Consider the following 17,565-nt stretch of genomic DNA (forward strand, 5'->3'; position numbering starts at 1 on the left):
ATAATGGCTACAGTGGCAGCGGCCCTCACCCAGGAGCCTCTGTCCCTTGAGAAGCTCATCAGCAGAGAAGGACTAAGCTGTGTGCGTGTGGTCTATGGCACATCTGCAGTGCAGGTACTGCATAAAAGCTATGGGAAGTGACCCTTCCCTGCCACTGTACTGAGTTACATGGCCCACTTGGCTGGCCTAACTTGGCACTGTTGCCACCAGTAAGAAATAATGTCTTGCAGCAGGGAAAAGATGAAATGAGGTTTTATGAAAGTTAAAGAGTTTTTATATCTGTTTTTGTCCCCATACAATGTCTTTCCAGTTTAATTTCTTAATCATTAAGTGATCTCCAGGTTCCTGGTATATGTCTATGACTAAAGAAAATGCATAAGAACACCTGCTTCCCCTTCACACCAGGCAGGCATTACATTACATTTCTCAGAGCCAGCAACTTGCCACTTTCGATATGGCATATGAAAATCTGGAGGTACAGCCCCATGACTCATTGCTTGCACATGCTGCACAGCACAGAACAGCTCACAGATAAGAGTCCTGCATTGCTCTAGTTTCTTCATTTCTCTTTTTTGAGCTAGAGTTTTTCTGCATGAAAATTTGCACTGTTACAAGAACAATGCTGGTTGCGAGCACTCAAAAATAACAACAGAAAAACTCTACACGAACATAAAAATCTGGGTAGTATTACCTCTATCTCTGAGCACATATACTATAATGTAATATTTGATCACAGTGGATTAAGAGCAATGAAAAAAAAAAAAAGTCCTCACAGACCATTCGTTCATCAGAAAGAAACCCACTGCTGAGTTAGCCTGGAGCAAAGAACATTTCTCTCATTCAGGCTAGAGACTGCAAGAGCAATGACTCTAAAGGACCAAGGACAGGAATCCCACCCTCTTACTTGTCCCACAATTCCCAGGGTAGATCATTCCTCTAATTCCTGCTTTTTTTTCCTGATCCCAATGATTTTGATTATACTACACAAAGTGGAACAGTTCCAACACTAGACAGAATTAGCATGTTCTCCAACCTAAAACAGCTTTATAATCTCACAGATGAGGCAATTTCGGGAAAGCTAAAAGTTGTGGGTAAGAATTTCTTCAGGCAAGGGAGAAATAAGCTTACTTTTTAACAGCTGCAAATGTTTTAAAAGACAGGACCAACTCCCTGTTCAGATTTTTTTTTTTTTTCAGTTCCAGAAAGTGGCTGGCTTTCGGAGATATCAAACTGATTATTTTAGGCAGCTCCCATCCAGGCTGTTACCACGTTCATTCTTTTGTACCCATTCCAGGGAGGAAGCTCAGGTATTTAATTCAAGACTGTGGATTCTGCTATGATAGCCAGGCACCTAAGAAACAGGCACTGTAATACCAAGCTTATTTGGGGAGTTTCCTTCTGATTACGTAGGAATATCACAGTCTTAGTTATGGGAACCAGACATATATCATGGTCCTAATTGATTTAGGAAAGGATGTCCTTATCTTGAAGCACACAAGGTGACTCAATCCACTGGAATTAACCTGGTTAAAGCTACATACACAAATAAAATGGCCTAGTCTCCAATTCAAGACAAATGCTTCCATTTAAGAACCTGCAAAAAAAAAGATAAAAGTAAACTCAAGAATCTGGATTTGTAGTTGGCCTACATTGCAACAATTAAACTTACTGAAAGGTCAAGCTGAGGAGCCATTAAGAACTCTAGATAGCATTCCTAGGTAGGACTGATCTCAGAAAAGAATGCTATTTGCATTACGTTGTGCAAGTCTTTACAGACTCTCCTCTTTGAGAGTGCAAATACATCTCTGAATTACAGACCGGTTAGAAATCATTTATTACTTATCACAGATCATATCAGGCACCATCATTACAAGATAAAATGAATACATTCAAGTGAAACTTTCATCTACAAATTCAGAGCTTTTTTCTATTAAATATTCACCATTAGTATGAATTTTAAACCAATTCTGCATTAAAGCATGCAAATAAGGCTGAATATTGAATTTTTATATATTACTTTATTTGAAACAGGWCCTTCTCTGTTAAGAAAGAGACTTGCTCTTGCTGGAATGCACTTAATGTTGCAAGTGACTTTGGGAAAAGTCTGCAATAATGAATTGCACTAAAGGAAAAATTGAGCAATCTCTTTTTCATAACTGATCTTCAATGCAAGAAGGATAATTCCTCTTTCCAAAATACAAGTGGCCCATCCATGTGTTTCTGTATTACATTCTATTTACATCTGGAATTGAGGATTGGTTTTGTTTTGGCTTTTTCCTTAAAATATAATATTTCTATGTTGAGAGGAAAAAGTGATTATCCCAAAATTATATATTAATTAAAATGTGTATATTAACAGCAAATGTCAGTAATTGCATTGCTGATCCTCATCTTGCTAACTGGGACTTTCTCACAGCTCCTCTCTTCTCTATCTCTGCCTATCAGTTACATTTTTACTGTTGCACAAATGAATTCTTATTTCTGATGGGCAGTGAAATCACTCTTTTTACTGCTGTAATAAAACTGTTATAGATTCTGTATCTCAAAGAGGCATCATAGAGAATAACATAGTTTACAAATACTTTTAAATCCAAGTTGTTTCAATCCAACCTCCTCTTCATTTTTATTTTACGGTTCAAGGCAAAGCAAAACAGCTGCAAGGACATCCTATTAAGCGTAAGCAAGTTGTATGTGTTAGGAAGACACACTTCATAAACGCTAACCTTAAAACAATGGGAAGATGCACACTTGCAAGAGTTTATTATGTTGACCAGCTCATTTACCAATATATAAGAAGGTGCAGAATTTAATCTTCCACAGAGGCTGAGATTTTACAGCTGTATTCTGTCAAAATTTCAGATTAAACAGTTTAGATTGTGTATTTGAAAAATAGTTATAATTTGTTCGCTGCCATAGAGGACAAAACCAAAAAAAAATTTGACTAGTCCCTCATCAAACCCTCCAAGTCTTGAAAAACAACTGTTTTAAAGAAAATAATTTAAAAAAAAGTCTTCTTATTTAACAGTGACAAAGTTCCTGCCAAGTTTGCTGAAAAAGCTAACAGTAAGTTTTGCTCCACTGCTCAAACACAATCCACCTCAGTTCAACATTGCATTAGACCAGGACAACCTCCCTGAATCTGTAACCACATGTTTGGATTTAACCAAAAATAGGTCAGCTATGATTGTTAAAACAATAAAACAACAACAAAAAAAACCCTAAGAAAAAAAAAAGAATGACTCCAAACTTCTTACTACTTCTTATGCATCTTCAACAGGGATCTTCTCAAGGACTAATTTGACTGCACTATCAGGGCTTTGTCAATGAAATTAGTCATTACAGATAAAAGACTAATGAAAAAGGACTAGAAGATAGCTCTTGTCATTCAAAGTTTCACACAGCATTTTTTTAGAGCATTATGATAGCAATCTTAGGACAGTTATGAATACCTGACCTAAAGACAGTATCTCATAGGCAGAGTTATTGGCTCCATTCTGCCTGTCATTACAGAAGCCAATTTTTACCACAGAGCTCTAATTCATACTTTATTTCTTATATGGATATAGCCAGAATGAAAACTGAAATCACAAAAAAGGCTGCCTGGTATTATTGCTGGAGAGTTCCCAAATGCTGTATTAATGGATCAGTGAAGAGATACAGACAAAAGATTTCCTTAACATACCGGATTTAGTAAGGGTTCATTAAACTTCATTCACAGATAAATAGAGTTCCAGCTGACTCCTCACTGAAAGCCTACAGAACAGAGCAGGAAAATTTATGCCCATCAGGAAGCAGTACACCTAATCTAACAAACTCAAGTGGCAGTCTCTGGGAATAAATTAACCTTTTCTAAATGAAACAGCTGGTCACCATGGGCAACAAGCAAATATGGGGATTAGTAGAGTCTTTTCTTTCTCAAATCACTTTGGAAGAATATCTTTTCACTCCAGACAAAACTCAAACCTGTTTCAAAATACAGCACAGTAGAGCAGCCAAATACCATGTAAATAAATCTTCTCAGAGACTATGAGAAAAAAAGGCAGAAAGCCCCACTGACAGAATTGTAAAACATATTCCTATCATATGCCCAGCATATCATAACACTATTAATTAAAATAGTGAAATAAAGACCAAATATTAAAAAGCTCACCAAACAAGACAACTGAGTTTCCTTCAGAAATGGTCATTATTCTCATTTTGCTTGGAAATGTCTGTCTCTAACTTTAAATTTCCATTTCACCTTCTGTTTCTGTGTATCTAACTTCCCACCGAAGTTCTTGGAAAATCTGGGCACACACTGAACTGACATGCATCGGATTACGTGACATGATTTTGTCTGTAACTAAAGAGAACAAAAGGATACAGGAGAAAGGCAAATTGTAAATGCTAATTATGCCTTTCTAATAAAGGGTGGTTTACTGTCAATGACAGTTACATTCATTAGTGTATCCAGCTTATCTGAAGAGCTGATTTCTGAGTGAGGACTCATCTACTAATTTGAGATTGCTCATTAAACTCATTTTTTATTTGTGTTATTTGAGAATAATGCTACCACAGACAGATAAAAAGACAGAAAGAGGTACTGCATTATTAAGAAGGCTGTCAATTTATAAATGAAAGTCACCATAACATTGGTAAGAAGAGAAGAAAAAAAAAGAAAAAAAAAAGTCCTTGCAATTTTGGATTCTTTCCACCCTACCCACTTCCTTCATATTTGGTTTCACTTGCTTTGGCACCAGAGCTATGTTCAAAGCTAAATTCTAGTTCCTCCAGGAAAGACAGTCAGGGTTGCAGTTTAGAAATTACCAAAATCAAAGAGAGAAAACAAAATGCTTAGTTATAGGTGAGCTTCCTTTCCCACTCCTGATCCGACCGTATCTGATAGTGCTTTTGTCAACACCGTATGTGCTCTTGCAAGCAAAGAGGTCTGATTACATGAAGCAAAAAAATTTCAGCCATTTTAAAAGTATCTGAAGCAAGAATTTAAAAGCATCAGATCAGGAAAGGAATCAAAAAACTAAAGAAAACCCACCCCAAAACAAAACCAAACCCATAATGATCATCTTCAACCAATGAAGAGCTTGTCCAGTATCCCTGTCTGCTTCAGGCTATCCATCTGTTTGCTCTTTTTGCCAACAAAAAAGTCCCTACTCCACAGCACAAGATACATCTTTGCTTTACACTCAATTTTAACTTGATCCCATGTCACACAAAAAAATTCTGTGTAGATTTAAGTTAAATGCTGAATGAAGCTCCCCCCCCCCTTTACTTTTTCTATAAATCTGCAGCTGTATAAATAGAGCATTGGGTCATTTTAGTGCATCACTGATAAAATATGGAATTTGATTAGTGATCAATATATCGCTTCCTTCCCAATTTAAATGGATATTGTGATGTAAGTGTACAAATAGAAATATTTAGATTATTCCATTTGAAACTGCAATTAAGCTACTGATATATTATAGGGAGATCAACAAGTCACTGAATGATTGTGTGATTTTCCATTCCCTTGATGCAGCCAGCTGAGCATAAAAGCACAAACTGATATTACATATATTAGAAGGCTTTTCAGCGTGATAAAGTATCATGGCAACAGCAAGGTAAATGCTAAGGTGGCCTTGCATCAGATACGCTGCTCCCTCTGCTTACAGTTTCTGGATTACGTGGTTTCTCAGTATCCTTTTACATGAGTAAAAGCACCTAAGTAACCCCAGTTTAGGCTCCAATGTGAAAATACTAACAAATCTCTGTCATGAAATGTATTAGAGGTACAGAGATCACATAGCTGGCATTAAGATATTCTGAAGAAATAMTAAAATAGTAATTAAATAACATGCAAATCTGAGTATAAAATTTATTAAAGAAAAGGCGCTGCAGTGTATATGTGGGAAATCAAATGCAGCTAGTACACTTGTGTTTGTGGGTAGGTGCTCATTCATGTCACAGAGAATTCATAGGCTTTTTCACTTCCTCATAGGCTTTTTCCACTTCCTCACTGGAAAGATCAGAGTCTCCACTCAGGCAACCAACTGCTGTTCACATAAGAATTACCCAGTGCTTTGTAACACTGACATCATGGGGTCTCTTGCAGAAAGATAAACAAGGACTTCAGCATATCACTTCTCTGGAAGCGTAAGTGGGACATTTAAGTTTACAGAAAGGGTAAGAGGTACCTCACCTATCGCAGAGGACAGAGATATTTTGAGAGATGAAGGCTTTGAGTTCCTCTTGACAGCTGGATTTGGGCAGCACAAAGCTTCTCTGGCTGTCCAGGATGCATTCCAGCACCAGCCTCAGCCCTAGCGCTTAAGTCTGAACATGAAAGTGCTGTTTTTGTGATCCTCCAGTCTGGAAATCTAAGGAGTATGCCATGGCTCTTGCCCTTAAAAATAAGAAGTATTAGGTACCTGGCCACTTTCACAAAAGTGGCCCCAACTGCTCCGTTTCTTCAGTGAAGTGCCAAAAGAGATCCAGCTAGCACTCCTCTCCATTCATTTACAGCAACTGTTGCAGTACTTGTACTCCATTTCTGTCTAACGTTGCCCCTTTATAATATTTGACTGTTTCCGAAAGCACATCAAACAATGCAACTAGCTGTACTCATGTCTTACTCCCTCATTCCTTCTTTCAATACTAATCCCAGCTTGCAGTCACCTGAATGTAAAAAGCTTTGCCCTCAGCTAATCAAATCTCTTCACACTCACATCTGCAATACAGGTGGATGACAAAGAACCACTAAAATAAACATTCAAACCATTTGCTTTGAATAAATTGTGAAGTGTGAACTTCTGGTAGACGCTTGCTGGAATTTCTCGTAGATGCTTGTTGGGAACAACAGGAGATATTTTGGATAGGATTTTCAAAAAAGCATGTAACTGATTTAGGAGCTTACGTGCCAGCAACTCTCAGTGAAGACTGTACTCCTGCACCCTCTGTTTTTCACACCTATTTTGCATAACTAAAAGCTTTTGTGGAACCTTTGATAACTTCATTCCTAACACCTGCGAGATTGGTGCAACTGTGCAGCAGTACCATTGCTGATACAGTTCGCACAAATTTGCTAACACTCAGGAATGTCTAATATCTGTATTGGATAAAGATGTATTTAACCTCCTCTGGATGGAATAACCAAATCTAGTTCACAATCGTATGCTGCCTTGAGGCCACACTTTTGCAGACACAGGGAAGTGAATGCACTGCTGAGCTGCTTGAAAACCCCCCAGAGGCTTTAACACCACTCAGCCAGACTCAAGTTAKCTGCAACATTTTCAAGTGTTGCAATCGCATCTGTAACCTTCAGGTTACAATGTAAGAAGATCCCTGCTTTAATGGGTTTTTAGGCAAGGCTCAGATTTAATGCCTCTTGAGTTTTAACTGCCCTGTTTATGATGTGTTTTGGTTCTCTGACCAGCTTCAAATATTCAAATCAAAATAGAAGTTTTGCATGTTCTCAGAATGTAAAGATAAAGCCTGAATTCTATCCTACGCCAAAAGAATGGCAAACATTCTTTTAACCAGAACCTTAAAAAAGCATTTCTAAATCAAAGTTTTACTCAGTGCATTGACGACAAGAATGTTCCCTTTACATTTTGCCCTAAATTGGAGTTGAACTGAACATGTTAAAAAAATCTAGTATAAGTCAAATTTTAGTTTTGGGGTTCACTTTTATGCTTTTTTTATTTCCTACATATCAAAACAACTAAAGATAAGATGTTCACTGATAATCCTGGTGAAATATAGCACTCATTTTCTTCTTGGACAGTGTCGGGACCAATTTGTTACAAATGCATGTCACAGTTTTCAAAGAAAACTGGCATGTGCAGATTCTGAATCCGGAATACTTGGGAGGCTGAAAAAGACTAGCAAAGAATTCCTCTGGACCAAGAGAGCCTGCTGGTTTAGCAGTGCTCATTTTTAGCTCTGCGCATGTCTCCTCTCACTGCGCAGACAAAAGAGGCAGGAAAGAGGCATGCTGGGTTGGTGCTGCAGATCTGTGTCTCCAGTAACACCTATATACAGGCAAATGCCTGCTCCCATAAATTGGGGATCAGTTCACACACAAATGCTCATCTCTTCTGCCTGTTGCTGCGCTCAATATTTTGATTGTTCTGGTGCAAAATGTGTCCTCCACCCAAGCAATGTCAGCAGTAGGGCAAAGAGGCTTTTTTTGGCTTTGAGCCAAAAATCAGGAACGGAAACAATTCATACCTGTGATGAATACAGAGGAGTTTCAGAGTGGGCAACATATATTCATCAAGACAAGGATGCCAGGCACAAGAAGGAAGGAAAATTTCTGATCTACACAGTTAGAAGCAAAGGACATTCAAGTAAGTAAGCCCAAACACATAGTACAAGGTATAGCGAACATGGAGAAAAGATTACTAGGTTTGTTTCAAATGAGTTTCCACCAGTGATCAGCTACAGCACAACACACCCTCAAGCACAAAGTTTACACCCAAACATCTATGTGCACACTTATGCACACATAATTCAAGGTTGTATAACCTAATTCATGAGAGCTCATGCTYAATACCAAACACAAACTTCCCAACCTACAAGTTACTCATCTGTGCGCCCCAGTGGAGTGAATGGTTTGTCCTATTTCAGTTTGCTAAAACTGGGACCACCAGGGTACTGACTCTCTATATAAACTATCTCCTATTTAACCTCAGGAAATACAAGCCAAGTAACAAAGAAAACAACTGACATCTGCTAACAGGAAGGAGAGAATCAAATACTGTCCTAAGCTGAAGATTTCTAAGGCAACGGCTAATTTGTTTGCAAAATCCCAGCTATTCAGTCAAACAACCTCTATTGCAAGCACTGACGTGCGTGAAACACTAACCTTCATCACTTCAACCTGCAGGTCTTCGTTGAGTGAAGGAGTCACTTTGACGGCATTCAGCATCTGATTTAGCAACTGCTTCTCATCAGAGTCTGTTTCCACGGATACAAACCTCTCATCAGACAGCAGCTTCTGCAGAGACAATGGAAATGGACGGGTTGAGACAAAACTGCCTCTGCCTAACTGTGTTGTAAAATACCACACCTAAAGCTATTAGTGTTTGGTAGCACGCTGGCCAGATGCTATGTAGGAATTTCAGAGTGATCCAGTAATATACAATAAGAAATTACAGAAAAAACTGGGGAATTTGTGCCCTGATAAAGAGACAGTTAAAATCTTCTGAATCATCTGCCATTCTGCCATTCTCTTTTCTCACCCCAACCTCTCATTTATTCCAGCATCCAGAAGAAAGCAGTCTTTGGAAACCAATGTGAGAGATTGCAAACTACTCCAAATAATGTCCTCAGCAAAACCTCACATTATTTTAGAAGTGTGTGTCAGGGGGGAAATCCCAAAACCTCAGGCTACAGTCCTGACCTCAAGCTAGTGCTAGCAGATACCCTGCCTGGCAGGTATCTGGAGGTGGCATTTTTGATCACTGGCAGGAAGCAGTCTTGTGTCACTCAGAAGCTGACTAATCGTGGGTGTCATCAAGTCCTCAGAAGGACGAGTACTGTTAATGAGTGACTGACACGAGGACCACAAACATATCTGGGAGGGTACCCAGGGGTGGGCTTAATACAGACTGAACTTAGACTGAATTTTTTAGACTGATCAGATTCCCTTTGCCTGGAAAAAGCCAATATCACATATATCTCTCAACAAGTGGAGGTATGATAGACTGAAGATTAACTTGAGGAATTGGCATGAAAGTATTAGTTGAATCTAAGAGACTGTCACTAGGTTTTTATTGGGGTCTATTTTCACTCTTGAATACATAATTGATGGACAGCATCTCTTATCACAGCTCACCATGTCATGTTCTCACCTCCCTGAGCTGACCAGGTAGCATTTCAAGATTGCAGTCATTTTTCCACACTTCTCCCACAAAGAACAACACTTTTCTAAAAAACTTCCTCTAACATTCCAGCCTCAATTTATTTACAGCCAGTTCATACCCACAAACTCTTTCATCAATTATGATCCACCAATACAAAACACTACTTACTACTTTTCCTGAGCGTTTCCTCCATAGTTTACCTGCAAGTTTCTTTTCCCCCCAAAGAATAGTCACGCCTCTTGCTTTTATTCACTGAGCTGAACAAGCCATGGTCTATTAGTGTTCTCTGGCAGGGCAGACACTCTGTCTCAAAACACCTTAATAATTCTTTTCCACACTATTTTCAGTGTGCAGTTACAGAAGAATAAAGAATTAAATCAGAATCATGTATAGATGACACTCTCACAGGGCCATGTCCACTGGCACTATTTCCTCATGGTTCTACAACCACATTCACGGCTTCATGGCTGCATGTTATTATTAGTGGTAGTCATCCTACAGTAGATATACCCACCCAAGTCTTTCTACAGCTCCAGCTATCTTAGAAACTCCCACCATAGAGCAAAATCATCTCGTCTTAGTTCCCAGGAACATGACCTTGCCCTCTCCCAGGACTTTGAGCAGTCCACTTCACCCTGTRCATTCTGCAACATTTTTGTACTGACGCTGCTTCGCAACTTGCAGCATGTGGCACATTTCGTTGGCTCGTTCTTACTTCCTGTTTTCTTAAGTTTTAAAGAATTTCTCACATAGCATTATCTGAAGTGTTTTATTAGTGTCCAGCCTGATGACATTTAACTCACTTTACATGGAAAACGTTATTCTATATAAAAGAGAATCTCTTTAGTCTGGTATGACCTACTTTTGGTAAATCCAAGTTATATTTCATCTCACTTTTGTCTTTTATCCTATTTTTAACCTATCCCCATAGTATCAGTTGTTTGTTTTTTCTTAAATTCTTCATAAAACCTCACAGATCATAAACGTAGATGAAAGACTCTATTGTTGCCTGGTTTTCTTTTTTATGCTTCTAGATAGCAGGTAATGCCATTATTTAAGGTACCATGCTGCAAGTCTGCAACTTTGCAATTCCAGTTCTTACAAAACTGAAGCATATGCGTAGCAAATTAGAAGAGTAAAAAGGTAGCAAATTTTATCTTGACTGAGTGTTCCCAAGGAAGTCATGCTACAATGGACAGTGGTTGACTCGTAATTCCTCCACTACGCCTGGTTGATCATCAGTCTATAATATTGTTCTATTGTTCTTGCACCAATGCAAGAACAGACATATGTTCCAAGTCCCACTGGCCTGCTGTTACTTTTACTTAAAATAAACAAACAAACAAATCCAGAAAACCCACACACCCCACACCACACTCTTGAAATCAGCTTCTTGCCCTAAAATGCAGAAAGTGAGCTCTGGTCTAATGACCAAAGAAGTCAGAAATATCAATTCTTCTGCTCGAGATTTCCATCCAATTTACTCCCCATGACGAAGCCCTTGTGACTCACATATTTGAAACATAATGCCCTGAATTCATTGCTGTTCTGGGACAGAAGCCCTCAGAAGCTACATTTTTTCCCCTAGCTAGAGCCTCCTGCCACTGCCTCTCCCCCATACAGTACCCCAATATGGGGCACTCTTTCCAGACAAATGCCTGACATCTCATGTGCTAAGTTAAGCGACTTTGAATGATCCACTTATGGCCTTATGTTCCCCCAAAAACCTCACACCTGCCCTTTGAGGGAGACATTTCTTTTTGGAAAAGAGAAAATTCCAAAAATTTTTGGAAGAAAGTTTTTCTTTTTGGCACGCAATGAACACATCAGCAGCATACTGCCTTTTTTGTAACTAACATCCCCCTAGTGATAGGTATTTACCGATAAATATTCATTTGCCCCATTAAAAGAAAGGTAAATGTTTTTTGGTTTTCTACTGTCAAGCAAAAGAGAGCCTTTTCTTCACCGTCTGTGTTGCACAGCTGCTTTCTTTTGCAATTTCATAAGCTTTCTAATCAGATGGTGCTCCTATTTTCTGTATGCAAAAAACCCCCCTGGAAAGTACCCACACATGCAGAATGCAGCTCCCAGACCCTCTATTAACCATCTTTCAAGCACTGCAGCCCTCCCATCTAATCAAAGAAATTGGCAAGACTTCACTGAGTTTAGTTTCTAGGAAGTTTAGCAGAAGGCTTACTGAGAGAAATATATTCCCCCATCATGAGCACAGGGCCACATGAGGAAGAGTACCTCTCTACCTCCATCACAATATGCAAAGCCAGGAACGCCACCTGTTTTCAGAACATTTTTAGCTTCTGCAAAATCACCAGCCTCTACTTGTACTCTAACTCCTGAACGATACCGCAGAAACATGAACACTATTGTTAGGTCCACCAGTGAGGGCCAGAGGCTTTTTCTGCAGTATTTTTCAAAAGAAAAGCCTAGATTTCCTTGACAAGACAAAGGTACAAGAGCTTTCTACCATGCCACCTGCTACCTATTAACATATACCCCACTCTCAAGCCATACCTGCATCCCCGCTAGAGCCTGCTGGGCCAGCTTCATGCTCTTCGATTCCAGAGCCAGTTGGAGAGGAAGGAGACACTTCTCCCTGAAGAAAGATGGAAAAAGGGGGGGGGGGGGAGGAGAGAGAGAGAGGGAGAGAGAGAGAGAGAAAGAAACGGCACTAAAAATCACCATTAACAAGAATAAAGTTCCAGAAAGGCTATATCATGTTCAGCAAGATCATGCTTGCATACTGTAATCAAGGAAAATTTGACAACGCTAAGAGGCACTTTTCCCCTCTTAAGAAAGCCGGTATAATTCTTTACATTTTAAGAACGGTCTTTTAATTGAGAAGATTTTCACAAAATACTTGTCCAACTGTTAGCTCTCTGTGTGTGCACAAATGTGCACAGCATAATGACAGGATCTGCAGATCACTAGTGGTCCTTCAACTCAGTCTTGTAAGCATTGTACTTCAGTCATTTTTCTTCTTTTTAATATTCAGGCTGCCAGAAAAGCGGTTACATATTCCATTTTCTGGTGGCCAAGTTTTGCTCTACGGCCTCTTCTACAATGTAGTCTGTCCTCTCATGTCAGCTCCCCCCAGCTATAAGTGGTGCAGACAAAGGCAAATGTACACTAATGAATATGGTTTGTAGCCGAATTAGCATGTCCTAGCACTATGACTAAGTTGTACTTTGATCACAAAATAACATAAGTTTTTGCATATTAAAATAACTGATCAGTATTTTTAGACACTTTAGACTCAGTGCTCAGGCCCAGAATTTTTTCTTTGTCGACTGAACCAAACAATGCCTGGACCTGTGACCTCTCATTACTCCTTCCTCCTTATCAGAGAAGGGTTGCAGCATCCAGAGAACACCTGGCAACAACAAAACCTTTAAGCAAACCTTGCTAGTTGGCAGGACACTCTTTCCTGATCAAAGATACTCAGGCCTAGGTCCAATTGCAGTCTCCTGGGGGGTCATCTATGCATACTACTTATGTTGCGTTTCCAGCATCTGTTAGATTCGCTCAGTATCAGGCAAGTTATGAGGTTAGCACATCTATTCTAAAAAAGCAAACAGTAAGAGTTTTGATTACAGAGTCAGAACTGAGTTACCTAAATAGCATAAGACAGCATCAGGTATTATCAGACGTTGTACTGAGTTTTCTTCTTAGCTGTCACGGAGACATAAATGGTTATAATAGCCAAGAATGTAGCTTAGGTAGCAGAATTCCATGTGAATGTTACTTCAAAGTAGTAACTTTGCTAATACTTTAGGCAGTAAATAACTTTGCTAGTAACATTTTAGTTACTACCTAACATAGTATCTAAAATTATTTCAGGGACAGAAGCTTTCAGCACACTCCTACCCGTGCTCCCAGAAGCAACCTTCTCTATCATTTTCCTCTCCATCTCCCATTTTGTTCCAGACAGACTCTGCCCTAATCCTATCTGACTTTATACAAGACTTCTTCCTGGTTCTGTCATTCAAGAGGTGTGAATCTTTTGCATTCATACTAAACACCTGCAATAAACCAACACCATTCCAGTACTTTTGCCTTCTGTAACCCAATAAAAAGAGAGTTTAGTTTTGGGGCCTGTCCGAGCTGACAATCTTATTGCATTTCTCTATTTAAGCTAAAAGGAACAAGCAAAGTGGTCTTCCCACTGGTTATATAGTTTCCAAGACATTTGCAGTATTTTATTAGGTCACCTATCATAACAGGCACTCACTTGTACAAGCAGAGTCCATTTTGTATTTGTACAGACATCCTTCCTGAAGGCAAACCATTCTGTGCCAGACCTTAAGAGTCTTAGCTCTCCAGCTGTCTGGATGGCACCACCAGGAATCACCTGCATGAATTCCCTCCCCATAGGAACAAGTGTACAGGAGGTAAAAATGAACGGAGAGACAACTAGTTGAGTCTTTTCTTACCTAACTAGAAACCAAAAAGCACTGACATGTTCCATTTGGAGTATTTTTCTTTGTTAAGTCTCAAAGCATTCAGACAAACAAACACCCCAAACTCTTTCTTTTCAAAGCAGTCAAAAATGTTTAAAATTCTAAAAATATTGAAATGAATCCTCTTTTGATATTACTTCTGTGAGCTGAATTTGATCTGAATTCACTTAGTTTTGGTTGACTCAATGACAAATTGTTTATTTACTGAAAAGTGTATGAAAAAATATAAGCTTTGACTAGCTCTGCTACATGCTTAACTCTGAAGGCTTGAATTTAGGTTCTGACACAAATGAAAGCAAGGGCAGTAGACCAGCCTGCTCCTCTCACAAATCCTCCCTTCGTAACTAGCTGAGGAGAAGCCCTACCTTGGAACAGTAGTGGCTATTGCAGTTTGTGGTTCAGACCTATTGCCAAAGCTACCTGAAGTCATGCTTTGCCACAGGCTGCCCATAATCTGATGGCCTCCTTCCAAAACTGGCAGTCTATAACCTGAAATTTGTTTTCAAAAAGATAAAGCTGAGATTACTGAACCAGTTACTGTGGTCACCTTGACTTTGTGGAGCCCAGCTTGAAACTCCTTCAGTGGATCCTACTTGCAGAGGGGACTCAATGTCCACTCTGTGAAAAATCAGCTCTTTTTCGGTGTGCTCAGTTGGTATTCCTTCCTGTCCACCCACCCCTCCCTAACAGGACACACAAATCACAAGCTATCCTGAAGGGGCACACAACCAATAATTGCTCTTCAAAATGCAACTCCTTTCTTTAATGACAAATTTAGGACTTTGAAGTCACAAGCATGGCATGAAGCAATCTAGTAAGCTTCTATATCTAGTAAGCTTCTCTACTTGGGAAAGATCCCTTGAGAATCTGCAGGTTTTTTCATATTTGTACCTTCTTCCCAAGTTATGGGAATGTGTAAAAGGCCATTTGGTATAACAGCGCAAGCAACTTTTTTAGAAATTTTGAATTATATTTTTAAAGAAAGCTGAAACAGACTAAATGTGTTTCTAAAAATAGGTTTCTAACTAAAAGCTAACCATTTGCTTTATTTAGGATATTCTGAGAAACAGGCAGGCACAAAGTCCATTTTTTTCAGAAGCTCCTTTCTTGAATGTTTCTGGAATAGATTCAACTAGTTAAAAGCCGTGAGTTTCATATCCAAAACAGCTTGAACTATGGAACATCTGGGAAATATTTCCTCAGAGTGCGCTATCATCCTTATCTACAGAAACTCTCAAAACATCTATGCCAGTGTTCAGACAATAAGCCTTTAGCCAGTACAGAACAGGCTACCTTTTGTGTATCTACTGCCAGCTTTGCCCACACCTGGAACACATATATTATGCAGGTAAATTGTGATAAGACAGAGAAGAAGTTTAGAAAAGTGGCAGAGAAATACATCTCTAGCACTTAAAGGCACTTTGTGTGTTAACTTTTACATTGAGACTTTTACATTGGACATATTCTCTCATTAAACAAAAAACCCACACACAACAAAAAAACCACACACCACACACCCAATCACTCTCTGTGGGTGAACTCAATGTTTGAAACTAGGAGACCAACAGATGCCAAAGTAAGGTCCCTGTGCATTAACTGGTATTCAGCCAGCCACAGACATGGGGAGGAGTGGTGGGGACGCGTCACAGTAACGTATAGTACTAACTGCAGATATGCTAAAGAGTCCCAGTTATTTAGATCTGCACCTCTTCAGGGCAGAACACCATGTTTCCTTTAGACTTTCCATTGTTCACTGCAACAACGCACAAAGATTTGAGACATTACTAACACACAGTAGACTTATTCTTGTATTAAAATGGACAAAGTTTGGGAGGAGTATGGAAAGGGAAGGCAGCCATGAGTCACTGGAGTGCATCCAGTTCAGATTCATTTTAATGAAGACAGGTGGGAGCTCCTATGGCTTCTGTGTAGCTACCCTGCACATCAGCATGTTGCCTGCCATCTGTAGTCACATACTGTAATCAGCAGAGAAGAATGAGAGCTGTTTCTTGAGATATCTCCCAAAATGAAGAGCAAAAATGACAAACAGGAGGATAGAAATTAGAACAGATTCAACTAGCTGAACTTCCCATCCTTGCTAAAAATGTTTAACTGAAAAACTAATTAAGGTTGCTGCAGCCTCTGTTCCCACTGTATTCTCTGAGAAAATGAATTGCCATTGTGTCATTTCCTGTTCTTGTTACACACACAGTCAATTAAATCTTTATCATCTCCATGCTACAGCTAAAAAGCACCTGCAGAGATACCTCACAATGTTTGATTAGCTTGAGCATCTCCCACACTTCAGTTCAGATCTGCCATTTAAATGTATCATCTACTAGTATGAGTACACAGAAAGACACAGCAGACAATCCTTAGGCAGAATGGGAGAGGATGATGTAAATTAACACAGTCGGTCATTATTAAAGTCTACCACTTTCAAGAACTGGGTTCAATAAGGCTGCACGGGAGATATTGTAGATCAGAATCTGGCCTCGAAATACAATTAAAAAAGGGATTGAGGTTTCCTCTTATACCTTACAGACCTTTCACAATTCCACCCTGTCTTGAGTGGTCCCACATCGTGGGATCTCATTGCTTACTCCTTGTCTGCACTCTTATACTGTCAAGCGACCATTCAAGTTCAGTGCTCTCTCTCGTAGTGTTACACACATAAGACACATTTTACATATGTGGAGTATTCAGAATACGCTAGTGCACACTGATACTTCACTGATACATGCATAACAGTGTTTCCATTTACATTACTGTACAGAAATTAGTTTCACACTGGAACTTCTTAGCTTCCATTTCCATATATTCATGTGTGTGCATACAGAGACATACAGTTTTAGGCACAAAGATCATCTAAACCCTGAATGAGATGAGTCAGGTACAACCCAGAGGGATCACTAAAAGAAAGGACCACCTTTGACTTGGAGGAGGGGAAGCTACCAAAAGATTCAGGATAAGGTGTCCTGGACATAGACAGATAGAACCAAGGAATGGAAACGGAAGCTAGAGGGAAGAGAGAAGTTGAGAGGGTGTAAAGAAGGAATGCTGGGGAAGAAAAAGGATGTGCTCAGATACAGGTGGTTTACCTATGCTGAAATCCACACTACTTTCCGGAAAACATTGCATATGTCCACCCAGCAGTGCCCTCAAAAAGAGCTCAGTTAGAGAAAAGACCAGCGACAAGACCAGCGACAAGACCAGCGACAAGACCAGCGACAAGACCAGCGACA

The 17,565-nt window shown here is 39.4% G+C and overlaps 1 protein-coding gene across 1 annotated transcript in view; it reads right to left on the reverse strand.

Annotated features, from left to right (window-relative positions):
* ARFGEF3 (ARFGEF family member 3) overlaps nt 1-17,565 on the reverse strand; it is a 94,216-nt gene that overhangs the window by 62,670 nt on the left and 13,981 nt on the right. Inside the window, exons 3-4 of the mRNA XM_026076224.1 lie at nt 12,375-12,456; nt 8,846-8,977 (exon numbers count right to left, since the gene is read on the reverse strand). Coding sequence (XP_025932009.1) covers nt 8,846-8,977; nt 12,375-12,456 — 214 coding nt within the window. The remainder of the gene's footprint in view (nt 1-8,845; nt 8,978-12,374; nt 12,457-17,565) is intronic.

Source organism: Apteryx rowi, unplaced genomic scaffold (genome assembly GCF_003343035.1).
Source record: "Apteryx rowi isolate R43461 unplaced genomic scaffold, aptRow1 scaffold_429, whole genome shotgun sequence".
Lineage (NCBI taxonomy): Eukaryota > Metazoa > Chordata > Aves > Apterygiformes > Apterygidae > Apteryx > Apteryx rowi.